Source organism: Sorex araneus, chromosome 5 (assembly GCF_027595985.1).
Source record: "Sorex araneus isolate mSorAra2 chromosome 5, mSorAra2.pri, whole genome shotgun sequence".
In the NCBI taxonomy this organism is placed as follows: domain Eukaryota; kingdom Metazoa; phylum Chordata; class Mammalia; order Eulipotyphla; family Soricidae; genus Sorex; species Sorex araneus.
The window spans coordinates 992,692-1,005,685 of record NC_073306.1 but is presented as its reverse complement, the minus strand read 5'-3'; the positions used below and the strand labels follow the sequence as shown (position 1 = coordinate 1,005,685).

The following is a 12,994-nucleotide window of genomic DNA, read 5'->3' as shown; positions in this document are numbered from 1 at the left end:
ACACAACTTTGTCTGAGAGACTCTGCAATCTTCAGTTACTGTTGACACAGCAAAGAGTGTGTGAGTGCGTGTATGTATATGTGTGTGTGTGGTGTGGTGTGTGAGAGAGATGACTTGGTGCAAAGCTTACGTGAATGACCCAGCACATGGTTGATATGATGACTTAGCACAGAGCTGGTATGAATGACCCAGAACAGGTGGTGTGATGACTCAGCACAGGTAGTGTGATGACTCAGCAAAGCTGGTGTGAATGACTCAGCACAGAGCTGGTATAAATGACTCAGCAAAAATGGTATGAATGACTCAGCACAGGTGGTGTGATGACTCAGCAGAGAGCTGGTATAAATGACTTAGCAGAGCTGGTGTGATGACTCAGCAGAGCTGGCGTGATGACTCAGCAGAGCTGGTATAAATGACTCAGCAGAGCTGGTATGAATGACTCAGCACAGGTGGTGTGATGATTCAGCAGAGCTGGTGTGATGACTCAGCAGAGCTGGTATGAATGACTCAGCACAGAGCTGGTATAAATGACTCAGCAAAGCTGGTATGAATGACTTGGCACAGGTGGTGTGATGACTCAGCAGAGCTGGTATAAATGACTCAGCAGAGCTGGTATGAATGATTCAGCACAGAGCTGGTATAAATGACTCAGCAGAGCTGGTATGAATGACTCAGCACAGGTGGTGTGATGACTCAGCAGAGCTGGTATGAATGACTCAGCAGAGCTGGTATGAATGACTCAGCACAGGTGGTGTGATGACTCAGCAGAGCTGGTGTGATGACTCAGCACAGAGTGGCTGTGGTGACTCAGCATGTGCCAGGCAGATGAGGAGCCCCTGGGCTTTCAAAGTGAGCAAGCCAGGGGCCACATCTGGGCTGTGTGTGCGCCTGCCCTTTGGTCTCCGGCCTCTCCGCCGGGCCCCCCACGGCCCCACCGGACACTCACATATGAACGGCTTCACTGTGCTGTGGATGTGCTTGTGCTGCTTGAGGCCCGACGACGTGGCGAACGTCTTGCCGCAGTCGGGGCAGGCGTGTGCCCGGGCGCCCACGTGCTGGGACCGGATGTGCCGCTGCAGGTTGCTGGGGTCTGTGAAGACCTGGGGAGACGGAGGCGGCGCCCCTGCTGCTCAGGCCGCACCAGGGAAGGGCCCATGTGGGGGCGGAGCCACGGGCGGGGGCGGAGCCACGGGGCGTGGGGGGGGCGCACGCACCTTCACGCAGTTCTCACACTCGAAGCGTTTGCCGCTGTCATGGGACATCTGGTGGCGGATGAGGTTGGACTTCCAGTTGAAGGCCTTGGGACACTGGTCACACTTGTACTCTCGCTCCTCCGTGTGCACCACCAGGTGCTGCTCCAGGCTGCGGCAGAGTCGGTCGCGTGAGCCCCCTCCCTGCCCGCCGCGTGCCTGCAGTCTGCACCTTGATGCCGGCCACCGAAAAGGGCCTAGAAAGTTCCCGTGCTGCCCACTTCCCGCCCGCCCGGAGTCCCACCAGGAGGGGCTGGGAGCTGGGAGCAGGGTGAGCCCTGCAGGGGTGCGGGGCTGTGTGGCTGCTCGCCGCCCCCCACCCGGCCCATCGGGGCTGCTTCATCTCCAGGACCTGCCAGGAGCGTCCCGGCCTCATTACGGGCCCAGCCAGCCGTCAGCTCGCGCGGGCCGGCCGCTGGGGCGGGCGTCTCCCCGCGCTAATTGTGATTTATGTGTTTATGGCGGAGGACGGTGGCCCTCGGGAGTGCGGCCTGCGCCCCAAATGCTCACCCGTTCCTTCAGGCGGGGGCTTAATCCCAGGCCCCTCACCCCACCGAGGCCGGCGGGCTCTGCCTTGCTCCCTCCGCAGCCAAGGCTGGGCCAGGGATGGCCGCCCGGAGTGGCCCCTGTGTCCCAGGGCAGCCCCCCCGCCCCCAATCCCAGCGTGGCTGCCTGAGCCCGGGGCCCCTCCCTGCCCGCCTCTGGGGCGCGTGTCCGGCAGCCGGTGTGTGGCCGATGTCCCCAGGGCCAGGTGGCAGCCCACCCGGGCCTGTCTCCGGGTCCCTCGGGGCTGGCTCAGGGGCGCACCTGTACTTGGTGGGGAACAGGCGCTCGCAGTCCTTGCACTCGTGGGCCTGCGCGTCGGGGCCGCCCACCAGCCTGTCCGGCTGCAGCCGGGGCCCCAGGCCCGGGAAGAGGGCGGAGCCCGCCGAGCCACACGAGAACTTCTGGTGTCGCCGCAGGTCCAGCTTGGCCGGGAAGAGCTCGTCACAGGCACCGCAGCGGAAGGTGGGGGCCTCTGTGGGAGCAGGGGGTGGGCCGCGCGTCACCCCTTCCTGCGGGTGACGGGGACCCCGAGTCTGCCTGCAGCAGCACTAAGCAAAGGAGGAAGCCCGGTCCAGTGCTCTGCTGAGGCAGCAGGGCCTCGGACGCTCACGCCTGCTCACCGGAAGGGCCACAGGTGAAAGGGGGTGCACGAGGCAGGGGGCACAGGCCACCGGGCCAGGCCCAGCAGCCACCGGGGCCCTTAGCTGCCTGGGTGCCTCCAGCCTCCCCTTCCACCCCCAGAACTGTGCCCGCCCAGAGCACAACGCTTCGTCCCAGACCAGAGACGTGTGCCCCGCAGAGCCTGTGGCCGGGCACAGGTGAGCACGGGAGCATGAGGGCACGCACATGCCCGGTGTTGGTATGAGTGCCAAGTGCGTGGGCGCAGGCGTGTGGGGTGCAGGTGTGTGTGCCGTGTGCTGTGACAGTTGTGTGTTGGGTGCAGGGTCCCGAGTGCAGTGCATTCGGGTTTGCGTGTGTCCATGCGACTGTGTGAGGGGACAGTGGCACTGTCACCCCTCTGTCATCTCTGCCCATGGCGTGTCTTCCTGTGCGTGAGTCTGAACTTGTGTGAATCTCACCTGGGCGTGACCAAAACGCGCATCTCATGCAAGTCTGTGTGACTGTCACACTCCCATGTCTGACCCTCCTGCTCACATGTGATCTTCACGTTCACGTGTCTGACCCTCATGATTACATGTCTGACCTTCATGCTCACGGTTGTCTGTGATCTTCATGTTCACGTACACCTGATCTTCACGGGGCGGGTTCTATGCACGTGTGTGTGGGGCTGTGTGCGCAGTGGAGCATGCGTGTGGCTGTGCAGAGTGAACCGTGCCTGCCTCTGCGGCGCCGACGTTACTGCACTGGGAGCCCAGCAAGGGCGTGGTGGGCTGAGGACATGGAAGACCAGCCTGGGGCGGAGTCACGCGTGTGCAGACAGAGCTGCGTCCTAACATGAAGCAAGTCTGACATGGCTGTGTCGAGGCCGTCGCGGCTTCTGTGGAGCGTTGGGACCGGGCACCTAACACTGACGCTGGTTGCTTTGAGCAGGGAGAGGAGTTTCCTGTCAGGCCCCGGCACGCTGAATGCAAATGCTGCTGTGTAGTTATGTGCCCGTTACATGCAGGAAACACGTGTCTCTGTGCTCATGTGGATGTGTGTCTGTCCGATGTATGTGCGTGAAGTATCTGGGCACACGGTGAATGAGCCTGTGCTGAGTGCAGGTGTCTGTGAAGAGTCAGTGTGGCCGTGTATTGTGGGTTTGCGTGTGGGTGAGTGATATCTGTGTGAAGCATGGATGTGCATGTGTACAAATGTGTGTGGACATGTGTGGTTGTACATGAATGTGTGTGGTTTTAAGTGAACGCATATATGCTTGCGTGAAGGTGTGTGGGTGTGTGAATGTGTGTGTATATGGGTTAATGTGTGTATATACGTGTGTATGGGTGAGTGGAGGTATGTGTGTGCATGTGTGAACGTGTATGCATGTGTGTGCGTGTATGTGTATGGTACTGGGCACCGAGTGATGGGCGTGGCCCCCCAAACAAAGAAAAACCGGAAAAAGGCCTTTTGGGGGCAGAAGTGATTTTCTCTGTGCGTTGAAGGCATCTTCCCTGCACACTGGGGAGTAGGGGCGTGCATGTGTGTACGTGTATGTGCGCATGCGCGTGTGTGTACGTGTGTGCACACGTGTGTGTGCACGCGCATGTGTGTGTGCATGTGTATGTGTGCGTCTGTGTGTGGCGGGGTGGGGGGCAGTGCGGAGTCTCAGGACCAGGGGCCCAGCTGACTGCCGAGTGCTCGGACGTCGGAGCCCAGCTCCCAGGCCTGGGGTCGGGGTCTTCTGAAGCCACAGCTCTACCGGCCCTGCCCGCCAAGTCTGCTCGGGGGCCAGAAGGAGGCGTCTCCGGGGCCGGCCCCAGCCTCGGCACAAAGGACTGTCACTCAAGCCGGACGGCTGAGGGGCCTGGGGCGGACGGTGAGCCTTCGCCCTGGCGGGGTGGGAGGCCGGCCCTGCACATCCACGCCGCCCGGTCACTCGAGTTCCATCAGTGACTTGCCGTGGCAGAGTGGAAATGCAATAGAGCAATAAATCGGAGGTAATGGCCTCGGAGAGCCGGGGGACACAGCGGCGGCGTCTGCGTCTAATCTCACAGGAGCTCGGAGCGCTCCCAATTCCTGCCGCGATAAGGGCCGTGCATTGAGCCGGGCTGGGATAAAAGAGTTTTTATGATAATTATCTTAGTGAGGAACATTTTTGCATTTTCTTTCTCTTCAATTCAGAATTTAAGAGAGGGGGGTGGCGGCTGGGAGGCCCAGAGTGATCTTGACAGCAGAGAGAAGTCAAATATTGGATGTCGGACTATTGTGCGCCAGCAATTAGCCCGCAAAGGTTTGAGAAATTATTAGGGAGCTGCCGAGGGTGTGGGCTTGGGGGCTGGATTCTAAAGCCTGTGCTGCAAGAGCTCTCTGTCACAAAGCACGCCCCCGGCTCCGTCCTCAGACCCCCCCCAGCCCCCTCCACCGCCTGCTCCCAGTGGCCAGTGGAGAGGCGACAGTGACGGGAGCCCCAGGGCCTCCGGTGGTGGCCATAAGTGACCATGAGGTATGAGCCCGAGTGTGTCCTGACAGGGTGGGGGGGGGAGGGAGGGAGGCACGGGGGTTGGGAGCGGGAGCACCTCCTCGCACACGGAAGAGATGGGGGCCCCCTGCCTCTTCTGGGGTGCTGGCACAGCCAACATGCAAGTCTCCGTCTTCCAGGCCTCTCCGTGCCCGGGCTCCCCGCACTGGGCCCCAGCTGAGCTCATGCGCAGGGGTGGGGTGGGGGAGCTGGTTCGCTTCAGGCGGGGCAGGGAAACCCTCCGATGTGTGGGGTGGAGGGTGTCCAGCCCAGGGCCTCCTAAGGCCTAAGACACGGTGGGGACCGGCCCGCTGCACAGCAGGACAGATGCCAGGCCGTCTGCTGGCCGGGACACCCGCGAGGGGGAGGCGCGCAGGGAGCCCCCCACCAAGCCTCTCCCTTGGCAGCCCCTGCAGGCCTCTGCCTGGGCAGGGGCAGGGCTGGGATTCGGCACAGCCCCACGCCGGGCGACCCGTGGCCGTCGCGTGGGCACCCCCGGCTCTGCCCGGGGCCCGTGGGGGCGGGTGGGCGCCCTTACCATCCGGACTGGGGGGCACCGTGCCCAGCGCGCAGGCCGCGTCCTTCACGTGCACCAGCAGCTCCTCCCCCGGCCGGATGTCCTTGATGACTTTGTAGTAGACCTGGGGGCAGAGAAGAGGCTGCGGCCACCCGCGCTCCGGGTCAGACCCCTTCCCTGGGCAGCGCCGAGGCGGGGCGTCCTCCCGGGGGGCTGGCCGGGCTGGGGTCGAGCGGGGCGCAGCGGCCCGGCCGCGGCCAGAAGCCTGCGCTGGGTGTGGCCCCGGAGGGACCCGACACTCCTCCCGGCAGCCATGCTTCGTCCCGCGCTCCGTCCACATGTCCAGGCCCCGAGGGCGCTGCCTGCCCGCCTGGCCGGTGTCAGGGACCCCGCAGGGCCCGGCCGGGCTTCCCAGCAACCACTCGTGGGCTGGGGCTCAGGGCCTGCACCCCCACCCCGCTCTGCGCCCGCCCTCTCGACTTCCGGCCAGCGGGCGTCTGGCTGTGGACCCCCCCGCCGCCCCCCACGCGGGGAAGAATGGGGCCAGCTCGAGTGCCCGGCGCGTAGACGGGGCAGGGACGCGGGCGGGGGAGGCCAGGCGCCGGCACCCAGGCCCCCGCCCTGCACCCGCACCAGCCTTGCCACCTGCTGCAAGTGACTCCGCGGCGCACAGCCGCGCCTGAAACGCCCGGGGTGCCGCTGATGCGCCCAGGGGACCCCAGGGCACACCCGCGGGGGGTCCGGGGAGCACCCATACCCGGCCGGCCCCCGCGAGTCCAGCCTGCGTGCAGGGGAGCGTGCTGACCGGTCCCCCTCCCCCGCCCCCGCTCCCCGCCCACCTCAGGGCCTCTGCTGCGGTCAGTGCCCGGAGGGACCAGCGGCTGCCCGGGGGACTCACACAGGCTCGGACGCCCCTTCCCGCGGGGCCCGGTGGGGGCGAGCGGCAGGCGCGGCGGTGCTGGCGCTGGACTTTGAGCCGCAGGGGAATTAATGGTTATTAGGGCTAATGGCAGGCGGGGCGGGCGCGCCCGGACCTCGTCCTCCGGGAAGCGCGGTCTGGGTCTGCGGCGGGACACAGGCCCCCGGGGGCTCCGGAGGGGCTCCCGGGGCTCCATTCCCCGCGCCAGCCCCTCCTGCAGCCAGGCCGGCCGCCCCATCCCCCCTCTCCCGGGGCACCCCCAGGCCGCCGCGCTCGGACCCAGGGCCACGTCACATCCCGCGCGCAGGTGAGCCGGGCGGGCCACTGCCCTTTGGCCCCCCGTGGCGGGGAGAGGCCGGGAGCGCCCAGCGCGCTGACGCCGTCCTGGCCGCCCCAGGCTGTGTGTGGAGGCCAGGACGAAGGGTCCTCGGGGGTCCTCGGGTGCTCTCCGGAGCTGTGGCAAAGCCCGGCACGCGGGACAGGCCGCCCCGCATAGCAGGCGCCCGGCCGGCTCCCGCGGAGTGTGGGGCGCGGGGCTTCCCGCCCCGCCCGCCAGGGGAGGGCCCCCACTGGGTCCCCCAGGGGCTTCGAAGGCGCATTTAGATAAACAGGTGAAATTTCTTGGCTGTACGGACCTGCCGCGCTTCTTCCCTACCCGGGACCTCAGCATCAAGGTGTGCTGGGCCCCAGCGTGTGTGCGCGTGCCCGTGAACTGGGGCACGTGCGTGAGGGCGTGCACGTGGGCGAGAGAGTGTGCATGTAGCGCATGGTGCATAGTGTGCGCATGGGCGCGGGAATGCGGGTGGGGGTGTGTGCATGGTGCGCGCATGCTGCGGGCAGGAGCGCATGGTGCGTGAGTGCACGGATGTGCGCGGAAGTGCGTGCGCATGCGGGCGAGAGTTCGCATGTGGGTGGGAGTGCGCGGTGCGTGCATGCGGGCGATAGTGTCCGCATGCGGGCGGGAGTGTGCTTGCATGTGGGCGGGAGTGTGCGTGCATGTGGGTGGGAGTGTGCGCATGGGCGGGAGTGTGTACGCATGGGTGGGGAGTGTGCGTGGTACGTGCATGTGGGCGGAGTGCGTGGTGCGTGCATGTGGGCGGGAGTGTGCGTATGTGGGCGGGAGTGTACGTGGTGCGTGCTTGTGGGCGGGAGTATGCGCATGTGGGCAGGAGTGTGCGTGGTGCGTGCTTGTGGGCGAGAGTGTGCGTGCATGTGGGCGGGAGTGTGCGTGCATGTGGGCTGGAGTGTGCGCGCATGGGTGGGGAGTGTGCGTGGTGCGTGCATGTGAGCGGGAGTGTGCGCATGTGGGCAGGAGTGTGCGTGGTGCGTGCTTGTGGACGAGAGTGTGCGTGCATGTGGGCTGGAGTGTTGCGCATGGGTGGGGAGTGTGCGTGGTGCGTGCATGCGGCGGGAGTATGCGTGGTGCGTGAGTGGGAGCTTCCGGGTGGGGAGGTGGGGGCTGTGCAGGCGCTGTCCTGGAGGGGGCACGTGCTCTGGGGGGGCTCTGAGTTCAAGGGCCTCTGCGCTCCTCCCCGGAGCCCCCCAACACCTCACAAGCCCCTTCCCGGCTTTCCCCAACTGGGCTGCTCCCGAGGCTGCACAGCGAGGCTCCCTCCTGACCCGTCCACGGCCTCTGGGGGAACCTGCCCACCCGGGGCTCAGCAGGGAGCGCCCGAGGTCTGGGTCAAGGTTGGTGCGTGGAGTCTGCGCCCCACCCACCGCCCCGGTTTTCCAGGGAAGCCGCTATGGTCCCCTGGGGTCCGTGGGGCTCGGCCGTGCGGTCATTTCAGAGCCTGTGCCCCTGGGAGTGGGCTGTGCGTGTGTCTGGGACCCCCTCAGCCCCAGTCTCTAGGTGGGGAGGACGGCCTGAGAAGGGCCACCAGCCGTGTGACACGCCCGCCCTTGCTTCAGGGACCCCGGACTGAAGCTCCCTGACCCGTCACCCGCGAGTGCTGGTGGCCCAGGCTGGTCCCCCGCCCCACGCACAGTGGCAGGCAGGTGGCTGTCGTCCAGGGGAGGCAGCGGGGCGGGCGGGGGGCTGGGGGGCTTTCCTCCCAGCCTTGAAAGCCGTCGGGAACAGCCCGTCTCTGTCTCCGGGACGTTGCACCAGCGCCGGCCCATGATCGAGGGAGAAGGAGCCCCCGGACAAGAGAGGGTCTCGGGTTTTGCAGAAGGAAAGCGGGGGCCGGGGGAGCGGTTGGGGACCACCCTCCCAAAATAAATGCGGCTTGTTGGTTCTCCTTTGCTTATGTTTGTGCGGGCTGGGGGGACAACCGGATGGGACCCAGTCACCCTAAAACGGGCAAGAAGGACCCTCACGCCCACACTGCTGCGGCTCCTCCCCGCTGCCCGTGCCGGGGCGTCTCAGCCTGGGGGGCGTCTGCCGCTCCGGCATCCGGCACCCCAGGGGACAGCGGCAGCAGGTGCGGACACCGCAGACCCCGGTTTCTGGGGTAGGTGGCCCGGTCCAGCAGACGCTGTCTGGGAGGTAGGCCGCGGCCACCACCCCACCCAGCCAGGCCCCGTGGAGACTGGCTGAACCGGACATGAACCGGACACGACCCGGTCACCAGAGGAGCCTGTGTGTAGCCGTGTCTGTGGCCGAGGACTCGCGCCGTGAGCCGGGGCGGTGCCCCAGCCTGTGTCCACCCACAGGGTCACAGCAGGGGGGGCCTCCCAGCCACATTCCAAGGGCATGGGTCAGCGGGCTTGGGGGTACCTCTGGAGGCCCCCAGAACCCGTGTCTCGGTGCTGTCCCCTCTGCCCTGTCCCTTTGTCCAGGAGCACACGAGTGAGTGTCCCCTTGAAAGGCTGGTGCTCAGGGGTCTGCAGCTCTGGCGGGCGGGGGCGGGGGGCCCAGTGGGGGCGGTGAGCTCAGCCCCGTGGCTCCTGCTTTAGCGTTTTCTGGGGGGCTCGCGGGTTGGGGAGACAACCTGCCCACTAGCCCCCTGCGCCCTGGTGCAGGTTTGCGGGGTGCCGGGGGCGCTACGGCACCCCTAGACTCCTGCCAGTGCTCTTCCCCTTTGACCTGAGCGTTTCCAAGTTGAGATTTTGGGGTGTGGCTGGGCAGCTGCTACTGCCTGTCTCCGCCTCACTCCCGGTGTGAGCCGTGCTCCCCGGGGACCCTCGGAGGTCAGGGTCACAGGACCGGGGGTCGCTCTGCAGTCCGGGCCCCTGGCGGTCTCCGCCACCAGCTGTTTCACCCGCCTTTGGGCCACCTGCTCCAGATGTTCTGAGACAAGTCCAGCTGTGGCCACGGTGGTCAGGGCGGATCCTCCGAGCTCGGCAGCCCCCATCTCCCGGCCGCGTGGCTTCCCTGCCCACGTGTCCCTCAAGCAACACGACCTTCACCGGAAGGGGCCGCGCGGGTCTGCGCTGTCCGAGCCCCACGGCCGCCCCTGAGCCGGGGACAGCGGACCCCGAGCGGCACGGCCGTGCGTGGGTGCAAACGGCATCTCTCCCGGCCGCGTACCACAGGCAATGCTGACAGCGGAGGTGGAGGGGTTGGGCCCCACATTCAGACGCAGCGGTGGGTGCCCCAGGGACCCGGGGAGGCTCCGCGGGGTGCAGCGACCGGCCTCAGGAAGGTGCCAGCTGTCCCCTCTGCCCCCCGGACTCGCCCTTGGCATCAGGGCGAGCTGTGCGCTCTGGCTGCTCTCGGGCGGGGCCTCTGCCTCACGCCACACCCCAGCAGCTTCCCGGCCAGTTGGCCGGGGGCAGGAGCGGGGTGGAGGCCCGGCTGCTGCCCGCGGAGATGCCACCCGTCCCGGCCGCAGCCCGGCCCTACCTGCTCGTTGACCTGGCAGAGGCTGAGGTTCTGGTCGCTGCAGGAGCATGCCACCCGGATGTACTTGAGCCAGCTGCCTGCCCCGGCCGCTCCGATGTCCGCGCCAAACTTGTCACTGCCCAGGTCTTCGGAGATCTGCCGGGGAGAGAGGGTCGGTCAGGAGCCCCCCGGGCCAGGCCTCTTTGCCCCCCCCAGACTCAGCGCGGAGGCCACCCCGCCTCTGGACACTAGCTGGGCCTGCCCGAGGGAAGGTGGCCCTGGGCCTCTGCTCCCCAGCGGAAGCAGGAGCGATACGGGTCAGTCAGCACAGCCTGGACAGGGCATCTGCCCCTGCTGGGGCTCTGCCATCTGGCTCTGCTGCCTGAGGTCTGGACGGTGCTCACCTGGGTTGAGCATCCCCAGCCCGTAGACCCCCGCTCCGGTACCAAGGCCTGGCCCTTAAGGCTCCGCCCATCTCAAGGCCCCGCCCCACCTCACAGGCCCCACCCATCCCGAAGGGCCCGCCCCTGACCCACAGGCCCTGCCCCATCCCAGGCCCCGCCTCTGTCCCACAGGCCCCGCCCCATCCCTCAGGCCCCGCCCCATCCCTCAGGTCCAGTCCTGCCCCAGCCAAGCCCGTGGGTGCTCAGCGCTTGGCTCCCCCCAGCCCTCAGGAAGGCCTTGCACTTGGCGGTTACTGGTGGGTCCTAGTGGTGACAGTCTCCCCACCGGCGGCCCGCTGTCACCATGGCGACCTCTCTCTGGCCTCCGAGAGGTGACAACCGCAGAATCCCAGGATGTTGCTCCCTGCCCCCTCCCCCTGCAGGAGGAGCCCCGAACCCTGCTGCAGGCGGAGTAAAGCCCCAGTTCTCTGCACTGTCCACGCCCGAGCTCTCCAGGGCCCGCTCAGACCCGGCCAGGCTCCCGGTGAGTCCTGGCAGCTCGTTCCCTGCCCTCGGAGGGCACCGTGCAGCGTGCGACCCGTGCTCTGTCACGCTAATCCTGTGCTCCCGGAGGCCCAGGACAGGCTGTGGGCAGCCACTGCCACAGCCACGTTGGACGTGAGGCTCGAGCAGTCCTCAGCCGGCCCCTCGCGTCACCAGCCCCTCCTGACCGGCCTGCCCAGCGCCTCTGCAAGACCCAGCATCAGCGGGCACGAGGGCAGCTTCACGGGCCGGGGGCAGGGGCTGGGGCTGCAAGGATGAGTGGGTGAGTGGGTGGTGGTGGGTGGGTGGATGGTGAGGGGGTGGTGGTGGGTGGGTGGTGGTGGGCTGGAGGATGGTAAGTGGATGGGCGGATTGGTGGGTGGTGAGTAGGTGGGTGTCAGGGTGGTGGGTGCACGGGGGCACGGTTGAGTGATCAGAGAGGCGAGTGGGTAGTTTCCAGGCCCCTCTGGCTTTCTCTGGAGAAGGTGAGAGACGGGTGAAGCTGCCTGAGAGGTGACAACCGCAGAGTCCCAGGATGCGCATCCCCAGCCCGTAGACCCCCCTTGGGCGACCTCCCCAGGGGCTCCCACAGCCCTGCCCTGCACCCAGATGAGGCCAGTCTATGCCTGCCTCTGCCCTGGGCGCCCAGGACACGGCGGGGGCCAGGGGAGTGAAGGGCCTTGGGGTGAGCGGGGGTGTCCCTGCGTCACAGGCCCCTGATCCCGCCACCATGGCTCTCTGGCTGGGGCGAGTACCCGCGTGGGTCCTGGCGGTGTCCTGGTGTGGGCTCTTTGGGAGGATCTCGCCCTGGCGTCTCCTCTGCCCGGGCTCTGTGTCCCCGAGCGGGTCCTGCCCACCCGCGGGGGGAGGGGTGTCAGCTCCCGCAGAGCTTGCCCTGGGGCAGGGCCGGGCCGTGCCAAGCCCCGAGCGGGCCCTTCCGCTGCCCCGGGCTGCGCAAACATGGCCCTTGGCAGGGGCTCCGTTCCCGCGGCCGTCCTTGGAAGCTCTGCCAGGCCCGCGCCCCTCCCTGCCCAGGTATGGCCAGGCTGGGCGGCCGCCCTGGGAGCCCAGCAAGGCCTCTGCTCCCGGCGGGGGGGGCTGCAGCCGCCCTCCCGGCCTGGACAGGGCGACAGGACGCAGCAGGGGGCCTGGACTCGCCCACCCTCGGCCGCACGCGACTTCCCCAGTGCTGGACAGCCTGGCGCCCCCCGGGCGGAGGGCAGCCCAGAGGTGCCCGCGTGCTGCACCCCTGCCCTCCCAGCCCTGTGTCCCGCGTCCAGGTGCCCGCGGAGGGACCAAGGGGCCTCAGCTGCCGGCGCTTTGCCCCACCCAGGTGGCGGGCGAGAAGGACGGGCGGCCACGGTAGATGGCGTGTCCGGGCGGACCCGGCCCCCAGTGGGGCGCGCACAGTGTCCCCCACTGACAGCGTGCAGCGTGGGGTGTGGCACGGAGCTGGCACCTTCCGCCGCCCGCCCCTCAGCCCTGAGCGGGACTTTCCCTCTGGCCTCGCAGTGCGGGTGACGGGGAGGGGGTCTGGAGCGGAGGGGCCGCACGCCGCATCCCTGCTCCCTCACGGTCCCGAGTGAGTGCCCGCAGGACGGGGGCTGTCTGTGGAGGTGACACGTGCCGAGGGGTCCCCCCAGTTGGAGGTGGGCGCAGCTGGGGGTGACCCCAATCCAGGTTGGCTTCCTGGCCCTCAGCCAGACTAGAGTTCCTCAGAGGCCCCTCGCTGCCTTGCAGAGCGGGACCCCTGCCCTCCTGCGGGCCCTCTGCGTGCTCCCAGCCCACCGCCGCCCAGAAGCGGCGTCGGAGGCTGCGAGGGCCCCTCAGCTCCCAGCGCGGTGTCCAGCGAGGTGCCCCTCTGAGCAACGCGGGCAGCAGGCCGTGTCCCAAGCACTGCACCTGGCTCCTCACAGCGGGGGCACAGGGCCTCCCGTGAGCAGCCGGGG

General features: G+C 67.5%; 1 protein-coding gene across 1 annotated transcript in view; it reads right to left on the bottom strand.

The window, feature by feature from the left end:
• Nucleotides 1–12,994, bottom strand: part of PRDM16 (PR/SET domain 16) — a 158,594-nt gene that overhangs the window by 18,548 nt on the left and 127,052 nt on the right. Inside the window, exons 4-8 of the mRNA XM_055137767.1 lie at nt 10,141–10,275; nt 5,456–5,558; nt 2,058–2,268; nt 1,215–1,362; nt 947–1,100 (exon numbers count right to left, since the gene is read on the bottom strand). Of these exons, the coding sequence (XP_054993742.1) occupies nt 947–1,100; nt 1,215–1,362; nt 2,058–2,268; nt 5,456–5,558; nt 10,141–10,275 (751 nt within the window). The remainder of the gene's footprint in view (nt 1–946; nt 1,101–1,214; nt 1,363–2,057; nt 2,269–5,455; nt 5,559–10,140; nt 10,276–12,994) is intronic.